Raw genomic sequence first — 13961 nt, forward strand, 5'->3', positions numbered from 1 at the left:
TACATTACTTTCTTGACGAACTAATATTTAAAAGCCTGACATCATCTTAAGAATAACCTTAACATTTTTCAATAAACTGTTAAGAGTATAGGTTATTACTTTTTTGTTGTATGGATAAATGTAACCTTTTTCTCTTTATTTTTATGTTTTATTGTCTAAATTTTTCTAGGTCCAAGGTTGTTTTTATCTTGTCCAGTCAATGTTTCTAGTTCTCAAGTATGGTTTACAGATCTATGGAATTACAGCATTATACCTTACCTATTGGAGGCTATAAGAGAGGGATTGCAGGTAAAGTATAATGTGTCTTTACTATATATTTAACTCTACTCTGTAAAATGACTTAATTTATATTTTATTTTTAAAAGACTTAAAAGTACATATTTCTTATTTGCTGTAAATTTTAAAAGCATTAATATAAGGGACATCTAATCCCTCATTTCTGTATATGATTCAGCTTTATGGTCGTAGAGCTGTTTGGGAAGACCCAACAGAATGGGTTCAAGAATCATACCCCTGGCCATCATTGGGTGAGCCAGATTGGCCCCAGTTACTTAGGCTTCGTCCAGAAGATGTTGGCTACGAAGGTCATCCCACCTCTAGCTTAGGAACAAAATCTGTGCAGAGTGAAGTGGAAGCTGATCCCTTGGTATGTTATCTGATTCTGTAAGACATGAAGCTAAACAACTGAAAATAAAATATAGTGGCCATTATTTTATGAAGTTCCTTGAAAAATCATATACAGTTATTATTGCAAGATATTTGAGAAAACAGTAAATCAAATTGTTATGAGGGATTTTAAACACTGTAGTAGTTTATTAAAGGTATAGATTGAAGCCTACTGAGATGACTGAAGAATTAAAGTTATGATTTACAATACCCCATCTCAAACACTTTATGCTTACTTATATAATGATCAGTGACTCCAAAAGAACATATGAAACTGCATTGGATCATCTCAAAATATTTTCCATGATGCCTCAATTGAATTGAACTTTTCTCAGTTTTGCACCTTTTCCTTTAAAATAAAACTTGTGACTTTGGAGTAAAGCACTGAATTTTTTCCCAGTTTATCACAACGTTTTTACAATCACCCAGTCTACTTATTAATTGAAGAGAAATGCATTATCAATGACTTCTTACTTACTAGTAGTTATATTTGCATCTTAATATTTGGCAGGTTTGATGCTTGTTTCTGAAAATACTTGTCAAAAAATACACTATAAAAGTGCTTCAAAAATATCAATTTGTGTAAATTTATCTTGGGTAAATGGACATATTTGAAACTTTGATTAAGTCAGTGGGGAAAAAAAGTGAAGAAACAAAATCACATAGAATAAATATTTCAAAACTATAACAATTATATAATTAAAAATTCTCTATATTTTTAGTCTTAGGCTAAATACCAAATATTTACTGAGTTTTGTAATTCATGAGTTGAGTTGAGCACTAGTGGTTGTGCTGACAGGTACTGATGCTTCACATAGAGATCAGCTGCATTGCAGGAGGTAGAAGAGAGTTAGTTTCTTTACTGATGCCACCAGTGGCCATCTGGCTGTGTACTGTCCTATTGATCCCATATATTTTATTTTTTCAAGTTACTGTATAAAGTCCATGGTTGCCGTTTTACCTCAGTAGTGCAGAGAAGGTCAATATCCTGCTAGTTTAGTTTTGCTGGATTTGATATAGGACTTCTTTTGTGAGCTTCTCAGCTTCCTCATTTAGCTTTGCTCCTAGTGTATGGCCTGGCACATACATCCAGGTTACAAACATGCAATTACTTGGCTTTTTTCCCCATCCATCTGGAGACCAAACATTCTGAGTTTTACATAGTACTGCCTGTGAATCAGCCACTAACATTGTGTTAGTGACACTGTCTGTTTCTGGTTTATTACTTTCAGCAATCCAGAGAAGAGCTTGCTTTATGGCTTCCAGATCCATTCTTGTGCTGCTTGTAAGTAGCTTGAATGCTTCATTAGACTTATGCAGAATGTTGTCCTGTGACACAGTAAATGCACAACTAGCTCCACCATTATCTTTGGTGTAGGAATAATTTGTGGCTATGGTGACTATCCACCATGGTTTTTAAATAGATGTTTACAGGCTTTTTGTGCTTCACCTCTGTCCAATATATACATTTTTTCCATACAGACACCAGTGACATTAGATGTTTATTTCACATGATGTCATCTGAGATTTAGTGGTAATTAATTATCTCAGTGATGGTTGTATTGCAACTGTACACCCATGATTGTCTTCTGAGGCATATTTTGGGCAATCCCTGCTTGGTTGGTGTCAATGGAGTCACTGATGGGGTACGTGGCTGAAGTAAATCCTGTGACCAGTCCTAAACTGATGATTTTTATCTTTTAAAACTTTTTTAGTTGTGTACCGCTCATACTGATCATCAGTTGCTAGTGCATAATCCAGGATGGAGTGGATAAGACTTTTGTAGAGTACAATCAGGTGACATTCTTTAGATATATTTCCTGCTGCAACTTTCAGTGCATTGACATCTTTGGCATTTCTGGTTATCATATTAATTTGGTTGGTGAAATTGAGTTGTCTGTCAAAAGTTACCTCCAGGTACTGTAGCACAAAGGATGATGGTGGTTTGTCATAGGCATGTCTGTTGTTGAGAATGCAGAAGATGAATATGGCTTTGGCAAAATTGATGATTATTCTTGTGTCATTGCACCTGTCAGTTTTTATGTATGTATGGGTTGGATTCTTTACAGTGTGTTTGTGACTTGTTGGCAATAAATTTCAACAATAAACAAACAGCTCACAGTCCACTTGTTTTACAATAATATATTAAAATAAATCAAATGTATATACAGACATTCATTACATTGTTGGTTATCACAGTTGTATCCAGAGCTTTAAATAGTCTCTTTTCTTCATCAAAGTCCACACAGACTGGTTCAATTACTTTAGAACACAATTGACACAATTATTACAATACAGTCTGTGTAATTTCACATTAAATTCACCACTATAGTCTCTTTATGGCTAAACTCACAATAATACAGTGTGGATCTATCTATTGAATTAAATTTCTTAAATGTAGTTATACCCTGACAGAATGTTCATAGATATTATGATGTAATAATACTAAATTAAAATGAGAAGAATTCAGAACTTTCTAGAAACATGATGCAGTAATATAACAATCACCAATTCATAACTATTGAACTATACAACATATAATTTGTGAACTTCTAAAAATATCTTAATTTAACACTTGCTCTATATAAACTATCTAAATCATAATGCAGTAAATTTAAACTAAAACAGTTGTGTATATCTAACAATAAGCCACTCTTCAAGAGAAATATTTACAATATTTTTTATACTATATACAAGGACTGTTTTCATTTCATGGACAAAGTCTGCACCAACATTTGCAGTCCTCTTGATGGCCACCATGCAGAACCAGCAGTTCTGGAAGAATAACATCCACCTCATGATCCTTGCACTATCAGTTTTGCACCTCTGGATGTATGCAAGCGGTGGATGGTCCATCTGGATGATGAACTCTTTCCTGTAGAGGTAGTTCTGGATGACAAATATGATGGCCAAACACTCTCGATCAATCATGGAGCAGTTCTACTCACTACTCAATAGCTTTTTACTAACATACATTATGGGACACAGTCCATCTATATGTTCTTGCATAAGCACTACTCCAATTCCAATGTCTGGTGCATCGGCCTGAAAGATAAGTGGTTTGTAGTCTGTCATTCTAAGGATTGGCAAACTTTCTAACATGTTCTTCAACTTCTGGAATGCCATCTGCTCTGGTTGCTCTCACTTTACATTGTTGGGTTCACCTTTCTTGGTCAGGTCAGTCAGTGGTGCAGCAACTTCAGTGTAGTTTGGGATGAACTTCCTAAAGTATCCTGCTAATTCCAGAAAGGATCTGACTTTTACTTGGTCATCGGAGCTGGTGCATTTTGTACGCAAATTAGCTTCTCTTTTTCTAAAAAGTCCAGCACAGAATATCTGATGTAGCACTTAGATGGTCTGATGGTTAAACCCGCTGCCCTCACTCACCTAAACAACAACACTGAGTTTCTTCAGATAGTCTTCCCATCTAGCTGTGTGGGTCAGAATTTCGTCCACATAATACTTGATGTTGGTGGTTTTGTGCAGCATCTTCTTCATCATGCTGTTGAATGTCGCTGCTGAGTTGACTAACCCAATTGGCATTCTCATGAACTGGTAGCATCCGTCTGGTGTCACAAAGGCTGTCTTCTCTTTAGATTCTGTCTCCATCAGGATCTGTCAATAACCTTTACTGAGGTCGATCTTGGTAAAGAACTTGGCCCCGTCTAGTTTTGCCATGATAGTCTCTGGGTTTGGAGTCGAACTTCATAACAAGGTTCAGCTTCCAGAAATATATGCAGAAGTGGTTTGAGCTATCGTTCTTATTCACAATTACTACAGGTGAACAGTAGGCTGAATTTGAAGGTTCAATGATTCTGGCTTCTAATATTACCTCAACCTTTTGCTTGATCTGGTCTCTTATTGCACAGGACAACAGCTGGTAGGGCTTCAACTTGACTGGATCCATAGTCATGGTCTCACTCTTGTGTTGCACAAGGTTTTTCTTGCTTGGTCTATCTGTGAAGACCTCAGCATACTGGCACATTAGATATTGCAGCTCTTTCTTCTGTTTACCAGTCAGTTCTTCACTGATGTTGACGTCTTTGTACATCTCATCTCCATCCAGAGGTCTTAGGTATAGTATGTCTTCATCATCTATGACAAAGTCACCATCTTCTGGTTCTGCATCTATGACAGCCATACTTGCAATGTCAATCTGTGCCCCTTGAAGTACCTCTTCAACAAATTGGCATTGTAGATCTTGGTCTTCCTATTCACTTTCACCTTATAGTCCATTCTGTTGACCACTTCCTGCACTTCAAATGGTCCTTTCCATTGCAGGGCAAGTTTGTTGTTGTCTGTGGGTAGCAGAACCAAGACCTTCTGTCCGACCTTGAAGCATGTTTAATTATCCAAAATGTAAGATGATGCATGTAAGTTTCACAATTAAAATTATTGTTGCAGTATGGGAATATATTAAATACTATAGTTGAAGAAAAAGATCTTGGAGTTGTGATAAAAAAATCACTTAAGTAATCTAAACAGTGTATTGTAACTAGCAATAGGGCTAATAGGATTTTAGGTAGCATCTATAGAAATACTGAGTACAAGACAAGGGATATTATTGTTTCACTGTCTAGATCACTTGTAAGGCCTTACTTAGAGTACTGTGTACAGTTTTGGGCTCCTTTCTGTAAGAACATTGAATTGTTGGAGAAGGTTCAGAGAAGAGACACTAAGATGATACCTATGATGGTAGGATTGTTCTCTGAGAAGAGACTAAAATCTCTAAACTTATTTCTTTTGGAGGGGAGAAGGGTCAGAGAGGATTTGATTGAGGTGTTTAAGATTATTAAGGGTATTGATAATACAGATCCATCAAACCTTTTTGTGTTGAGTAGTGAAAACAATAGGGCAAGGGGTCATAACTTCAAATTTTGGCAGCGTAGGAGTCGTGCAGTTAAGACAGTATTACTTTTCAAACAAGATGGTTGGCTTTTGGAATGAGCTACCTTCAAAGGTGGTGAAAGCAGAAAATTTAACTGGGTTCAAGAAAAGATTGGATTAATACACGAGTAGTAAGGGGTGGTTATAGTTGGGAGCTGGAAGGGACATCTTTGATGGACTAATAAGCTCCTCTTGTACCTTTACAATTTTATGAATTTATGTTTGGTGCACCACAAGGGTGTGTGCCCTCCAGGTTGGGAACCACTGAACTAGAGTACTGGTGTTTATTGATTTAAAACTACTTGGAAAGGATAGTCTTTTTACCCAAAAGTTTGCTTTTAGAGTTAAATGTTTTTCCTTTTACTTGGATGTGTAGTCAAATATGTAGTACAAATCTTTTTTAACTTTTGAAAATCCTGTTTTTAAACTTAAAATATGCTACTAGCTATCAGTTAATTTTTAACAATTGTGATATTTTGAAGCCACTGTACTTTGATAAGATGTTATATTTATTTTTCTGGTAAGTTTTGTTCCAAATCTTGTCACATGGAAAGAAATTCCACCATAAGAGTACCAATTTCAATATGGTGATTGTAGAATAATAAATAAATAATAAAAGGTAAATATTTTTTATAATGGACATCAAAATTTGATGCTTTCAATTCTTATTTCTTGAAGGTTGTTACCTTTATCAATACTTCATTTTGTGGCATTTTAAAATAATAATGATTTATAATAAAGTTTTCATGTTGTGTAAAACTGTAGTAAGACATCTTCACATATAAAATATATTAAAAATAACTTTTCCATTAGGTATAGTATGTAAAATGTTTTTTTTTGCAATTTACAAGGAAGTTGTATAAAATATTGCAATTTGTATCCTCAAAACATTTTTCTAAATAATGTTCTCCAAAATCAAGTAAATAGATATTATAAAAACAACAATTGTTAATCACATACACCTGTTTTAATGAAAACAGTTTGATTGTACATAAATATAACCACATTTTTTTCTTTTTTTACTTAGTTCAACATGCTAATGAGACTTCAGGAAGCAGCAAGCTATTCCAGCCCACACAATAATGGCAATGATAGTACAAGTGTACATAGTACAGAAGATTTTTTGAATACAGAATTAGAATCCACATTGTGATATCAAGTAACTAACATTGATACCTCAGGTCACACTGATGCACACAGAGTGATTCCTTGTAACATATAAAGCAGTGTTTGTGATTTTTAATAGCTTCACCAAAATTCACAGTTGTGAAATATATATATATATATATATATATAATATTCTTCTTCTTTAGATTCCTTGCAATTTTTTGTTTCTTTATAGAGCTATGTAAGAATTATCTTAATGGCTTGTGTCTTGGCAAGTCTAAAATCTACTTTACATTAGCAAATTTAGCCTACTTCTGGTTAAAATATCTTCATCATGTTAGTCTAAGTTATTAATTTAAACCTAGAAGTATTTTGAAGTGAAATACATAAATGAAATATAACTGCTTACTTTTGATATAACTACTACTAAAACAATAGATATCATGGTGCAAAAACAGGTTGAATTTTTGTTGTTGTTTTAGCATCACAATTTCAGTGATTTGAATGTGCAAAACAAACAAACACACACACATTATTAAATAGTTTTTTTTTCAGCAGAGCAAAAACTGTATACAAATATTTCTTAATCTGTTAATGTATTACAACTTTTTTAAGCCTGGAAGTTAAGATTTAACTTGGTTTTAAAATGTTTTTTGAGAGTTATAGAAATAATGCTCCAATATAGTAACTGCAATGTAAAATACTTTTAATTATTGTATGTAAATATAATTAATGTGAAGCTGTTAAAAATTGAATACACTATATAAAAGTAGTCTGTGATTCTGTTGCCTTTATACCAATGAGCATCTTCTTAATAAAAAAATTTTCATCATTTATTAGACAAATTATTTTTAAAAATGAATATTATTATTTAGATGTATTATGTTTTGAATGGTATTTGCAGATTTTCACCTCAGTAATTGCATAAACTTCCAAGTTAAAAGATGTACAAATAACTCATTGTAGTTGTTCCTGCAATAAGATCGTATAAGTAACATTCTCTACCTTCCTATAGTTATTTATTATTTAGAAGAATATACATGTATAGCGAAATGTAGGTATAGAGAAATAATGGAAACTTTAAAACTTTTAAAACTAGATTAGAAGTTTTTATTCAGTTATAGGGCCACAGTTTTTGTTAATATCTACAAGTCAGCTTGAGAAATACACTAATATCCAAGGCTGTTTTATTTTTTATATAGAATCTATAATTTGTTAAACTTTCAAAAATTTGATAATTTAAAACAATTTTAAATGTATCCCATTTATATTTTTTGAATGATGTAAAACTCCTAATCAAGTAATGTTCATGTGTAATTAGGTTTCGTATCATATACTTTTATGTATTTAATTATAATGATTGATTTTATATAATCCAGTGAATAATACTAGAGAAGATGGATTTTAATTATTTTGTACTGTTAATGTACTTTATGAAATATATAATTTTAGCTTCATTGTTTTTTTACTTATTTTCAAATTTATTTCTGTTCTCAATTAAAGAACTTTAAATACTCAGTATAGAAATAGAAACTGTTTTTTTAACTGCTTATGTTATTCTTTTTCTTTTATAACATACAAAAAAGTTAAAACAAATCATTTTAGGCAAGTACTGTGGATTTTGAGTACCAGAAAAATGAGAATTAAAAAAGGAATTTTTTTTAAAAATAGAATTATGAAACTGTTCTGTTTATGGTTGTGTTATGCTGGTTATTGTTACTTTTTTATATGTGACTTTCTTTGGAATGATTCATATGAAGTGAACCATTCAAAAAGAAAAAAAAGTTACTTTTATTTTACTATAACTACAACACACATAAGGCTGAAAGCCGCCCAGTGAGAAAAGTGTAAAAACAATAATGAAGTGTAATAAAAATGAATTTGTTTAAGCTGTTAGGAAGCAGGATGCCCATTAGTATTTCAGGAATAAAATTATATGGTGGTAAAACCTGAAACTGCTTGCATCTACTATAATAATAGAATGTATTACCTTATCAAAACAATATTATATGGTATATTTATTCTGAGTTGAAAGTTAAATTACCATAACATGCATTGCATGATAAATGTTCAGAAAATTCCTATTTCAGAATACAATAAGTTGTAAATAAAATGACCATAGAAAAAACTAGGTTTATTATGGAAATTTTTTTCATTTTTGCACATAATTTTAAATTGTTGATATTATTTTTTATCATGTTCTTGTGTTTAGCATGTGCTGGATAATTTATGTTATCCATTGGCACTATGCATTTAGTGCACAGTATTAAATTAAACTTTCCATCCCCAACCAATTTTTTTTTCATTTTTATAACAAATGAATAAATTAGTTTGTTTTTAGAATTGTGATAGTCTCTGCAAGGATACTTAACTATTCTGTAAACTTGTTGATTCAAAAAATGTGGATGACTTCAATTCACTGTGGCTGTGACTAACTTATCATAAAAGCAAATTACAGCCACTACTATGGACCAAACGTGTATGAAATAAATGTAATTTTTGTATAGATATATAACAATTTATTTATCAGACAAAAATGTTTTATGCTTCAAAAATTGGTAGGAAAAACCTAAAAGGAAACAGGAAGTTAAATTCAAATAATGAGAAATTTCTTTACCAACTTCAGTGTCTTTCCATTTAATAAAAAAAAATGGCTTGTATTTGTTTAAATTTAAACTATTTTGAAAACTAAACTAACAAAAAAGTGTAAGTACTGAAAACATTACTACATGGATCTTGTTTTTCCTTGTCTGAAATGGAAAAGTAAAATTATTTTAGTCCAAATGTAAACTATAATTAATTTTGAAGTTGCAGCTCATATCCCAGGCATAATTTGCACTTAAGAGTTACAGTTGATTTGTACAAAAGTTTTATCCAGTGGAACAAATTAGATATAAGTAACAGAAATGAAAGTAAAGCCAAAGAATTACCATGTCATTTTTCTTAGCATTTTAAGAAAGTACGTATCAGCAAAAAATGATTCAAGCTAGTGATTATTTAGTATTACTGTGAAAATTTTTAGAAAAAAATAAGAACCTTACCCTTCCTTAAACTATAAGTATAGTATATGACTACTCAGACATTTATGTAAATTGTTGGATTAGATTATATGTATGTATAAGAGTAATGAACATGCAATATTTTATAAATAAAAAGTATTACTGAAATTACCTCAATATTTTATTCATTCTACACAGATTTAAGCAACAAAAATCCCCTATTAATTTAGAAAATCAAAATTTCAAATCTATAGTTTACACAAGACTTCAAAACAAATAATTGGGTATAGACAAAATCTTCTGGTTGAAAAAACATAACCATAAAAACAAGCAAGTCATAAATATGATGCCTTAAAGGTTTACATACTCTTGTATATTCAGGTGAATTGAATTGTTATTAGAGCTGTCGGATAGATCTGCTACATAACTGGAGCTTTGTTCAAAATATAACTAAAACTCTTGCTGGAGTCAATGTTAAACAGAAGAATGAAATTGGATACAACTGTAGAACAAAATACATAATCTTTATCAAACTATGTAACACAAACACAATTTGTCAGTACTTGCACTTATTACTTACACTAGATGATTGCTCCCACTGGCTCTTCTATATTCCATCTGTTAAGTCAAAAATGTATACCAGACTCTATAAATGGCAGGTTCTTTATTTTCCGCACATTTATCCAGTGCAACTGGTCATTCTTATAACATAGGTTGGGCTGTAACCTCTAGATATGAGAACTGTTTTATGAAGGACACTGTAGTTGACATTCTTAAACAACGTCATATGAAGCAATGTTCTTGGCAGTAAGAGGTTTTATCTATTTCAAGAACAATAAAGGAAACTCGCAACAAGATCAACTTAATTGTTTTCTCAACCATGTTATGTGAAACATGCACATATTCAGAACAAATATTATAATACTACAAGAAGATTTTGCAAGGATAAATTATTTATTAAAATTTTATCTATTAGCATGACTGGTACATCTTTGATATGTACACAAATTTAGGTAATTTGAAATTTAATATTACATGCACCACAAGATGATATCAGTTAATATTTTATAAATATTCTTAATACTAGAATAAGTAAGCTGCATAGTTCTTTCTTTTAAATAGGCACAGGTTTAGTGTATATTATATTAAAATAGTTTTGGAGCCTTGCCATGTCATTCAGTCAATGTTTTTATATCTGATCATTTTCTCTACCTGATAACTAAACATCTTGAAAATAGCCTGCAGCATAGTTTCCATTTCAAAAGACTCCATTATAAGGCTGTCATGTCTAAAGCTCACCTCTCATCCTGTTTCAACTGTCTGATCACATAGAAATTCATAGATGCTGCATCCAGCAACTTTACGAATATGTCTTCAAACAAAATAGCATGAATTCCATTTAATTTACGAACTGCTTTACGTATATGCCAGCTGAACAAATATTTTGTGGAAGCAACTTGTGTACATGATTTGCATCACTTTTCCAGACCAAGATCTTTCATGATTATGATATACACTATTACCTGGGGCACATGAACAGCTTTTGCCAATGGTCTAAGTAAAGTATTATTTGTTACATGATACCACATTTTGCTTACCATGATTATGGTATTGTTACGACAGCAGAAGTCACGTGACGCTGGTAACGAGTGATGAGTTTCTTGAATGATCATGAATTTCCTAGTGTGTTCGGGACACCCCCTTTTTTAGTATATAAGCCTGGCAGATAAAGCCTGTGGGATGATTGATTGAAAAGATAGATAATTGAGTCAAGCAAACAGTAGGCACCGTGAGTAAAGTGTGTGAATCACTGTGATTTATAGCGTGTGTTATAAAGGTTTTTAAGTTTAAAGTGACTGTAGAAATTCTGTGTATTACAAAGTTGTATCAAGAAAGAATAAACTAGTTTTAATCAAGAAGGGACTTGTATCGCTGAAGTTCCCTCAGAAAGAAATTATACAAGAAATTAACAAACAAGCAGATACATAACAGTATTACTTGTTGCAGGGCTCTTTGTGGAAGTTCCTGGGTCCCCAAGTTAATCCATATTTCTTTGCTTTCCAATGCCATTTATTACAAGGAATATATTCCCATCTTGGAAATTCTAAATCCCTGATCTGAATACATATTTATGACCTAAATCTATGAATATTCTGTGTTTAAAAGGGCTGTTATATAAACTTATTAAAACTTATCCATTTTTGGTGAAATAATGCTACCTACAAAATGACAAATAATGTCAAAATGTAGTTCTGATACATTCCATTCCCCCACAACTATGTACAGACTGTGGTTGTCATATGACTTACTGATTTGCATATTAAAAATTGTTTTAATATATCATACTCAACCCTCTGTAGTTTTAAGTTGGAATGCATTTTATCCTAAATTGTAGCTCTCTCTACTTTTAACTAGCAAACATCACACTCATAAATTTGCTTTACAATACAGTACCTTCCAGTAGGTACTTCAGGTCAGATGTTAATTTCTGTAAATCTTTACTCACTCCATTTAATTTCATTCAGTAATGGTATTTTTGATGCCATCATTCTAGCCTATCTATATCAAAATAGAACCTTCTTCATTTTTTACATGTTAAAGTATTAGAAACTGGCTAAAGCTTGTTTTTTACCAGTATCTTTATTTTTGAGTTTTCAGATTAATTTTTGTCCAAACCTCTATTATATTAATCAGAATTAAAGTTTACTAAAAAGGATTAACTAGGGGATTCACATAGGTTAAAACCAAGCAATAAAGTTAGTACTATCATTTTCAGTTATTAGAAGACATACCATGATACTGACGCAAGTTCATTTATATCACTAGTCCTAATTCCAAAAAATAAAAATCTGCCGAACTTCACCTTGTTTCTGAAAGACATGTTGTACCATATCTTTTAATAAAAGTAGCATCATTCAGTTTGAATCTCAAAGCTTTGAACAAAGTCCAGCAATACTTTTTATTTATAATTAACTAAGTAAAATTTGTTATAAAGAATATAAAAAAGCACCCTTATCATCTAAATTTTTAAGTTATACTCTTGCTCTATTCCTGGCATAATTATGGATTTTTACAAATGTCTCTTTTGATGATATTTTGATAATTAAAATAATTCATGAGATACAATAGGAAAAAAATATCCAGAGACATTTAAAAAAAAGAGACCCAATGAGAAACCTTTTGAAGGTTTTTTCAGGATGGTACTGGATGTATTGTAGCAAAATCATATTGACTGATGTAAGCAAGAAAAAAAAACAAATTATTCAATTCTGCAATTTTGACAATATGGAATCCAACTCTGAAATTATACAATTGTTTCCCCTATGTGTCATATCCTAAACTATTGAAATGAAAAAACACCAAGTAAACATGGGACATTTAAATCCAAATACTAAGCTAACATGCAAAACAATCATAACAGTAAATAATATATAACATATACATATAAACATTTTAATCAATGCTGTTAAAAAACTAAAATTAAAAAAGAACATAACGGAACAAATCTTACAAAGCACCTAAAAACATTTCTTTCATGTACTGTCGCCAATTTCCTGTCCAATAAAAAGCATGATATAAGTATAAGAAACATTTGTATAATCCCTTTTAATAATATCTAGTGATCATTAAAAATCCCTTAAGTGACTCTGACAGCATAACTTTACAGTAGCTTAATATTTGACATGAGTTACTATGACACATTGATATTTAAGTCAGATAATAGGACAATACAGCTAGTACAGCAAAATGTGTTGAAGATTGATTGGTTGGTTGGTGCTTTATGGCGCAAAGCAGCAAGGCTATCTGTGCCAAACAACCGGTAAAAACAATGAAAGTAAATTAAAGTAAAATTTAAAAATACTGCGAGTTAAAACCAATACATGCCGATAAAAGATATATATAGAATTAAAAATATCTATAGTGTGTAAATAATTAAAAATACAATCTAATCGGACAGTGTCACCATTACCAATGACACTGTCCAGCGTCAGGGGTAAACTTTTAGAAAAAATGTGTCTAAAATGGTGCCGCCGCTCATGGTCGTAACGACGACACGACAGTAAAATGTGGGCTACTGTGACTTGAGTGTCACAATGGCGACACATTGGTGGGTAAATACCTGATAAAAGAAAACGATGGGTTAAAAAACTATGACCAATGCGTAGCCTTGCCAGGACTACTTCCTCCTTTCGATCCTTAAGGAAGCAAAACAGCCAAAGACCAACAGATGGTTTGATCTGGAAAAGCTTATTATGGCGTTACTCACTCCAAGTTGACTGCCAACTGGCACGAAGCCGCGCC

General features: G+C 31.9%; 1 protein-coding gene across 1 annotated transcript in view; it reads left to right on the plus strand.

Moving 5' to 3' along the window:
* Nucleotides 1-11477, plus strand: part of LOC106460080 (neuron navigator 2-like) — a 61141-nt gene extending 49664 nt beyond the window's left edge. The window contains exons 16-18 of the mRNA XM_022386699.1: nt 170-288; nt 455-646; nt 6581-11477. Of these exons, the coding sequence (XP_022242407.1) occupies nt 170-288; nt 455-646; nt 6581-6706 (437 nt within the window). The 3' untranslated portion in view covers nt 6707-11477. The remainder of the gene's footprint in view (nt 1-169; nt 289-454; nt 647-6580) is intronic.
* Nucleotides 11478-13961: the final 2484 nt, after the last annotated feature.

The sequence above is a fragment of the Limulus polyphemus genome, unplaced genomic scaffold (genome assembly GCF_000517525.1).
Source record: "Limulus polyphemus unplaced genomic scaffold, Limulus_polyphemus-2.1.2 Scaffold704, whole genome shotgun sequence".
NCBI lineage: Eukaryota > Metazoa > Arthropoda > Merostomata > Xiphosura > Limulidae > Limulus > Limulus polyphemus.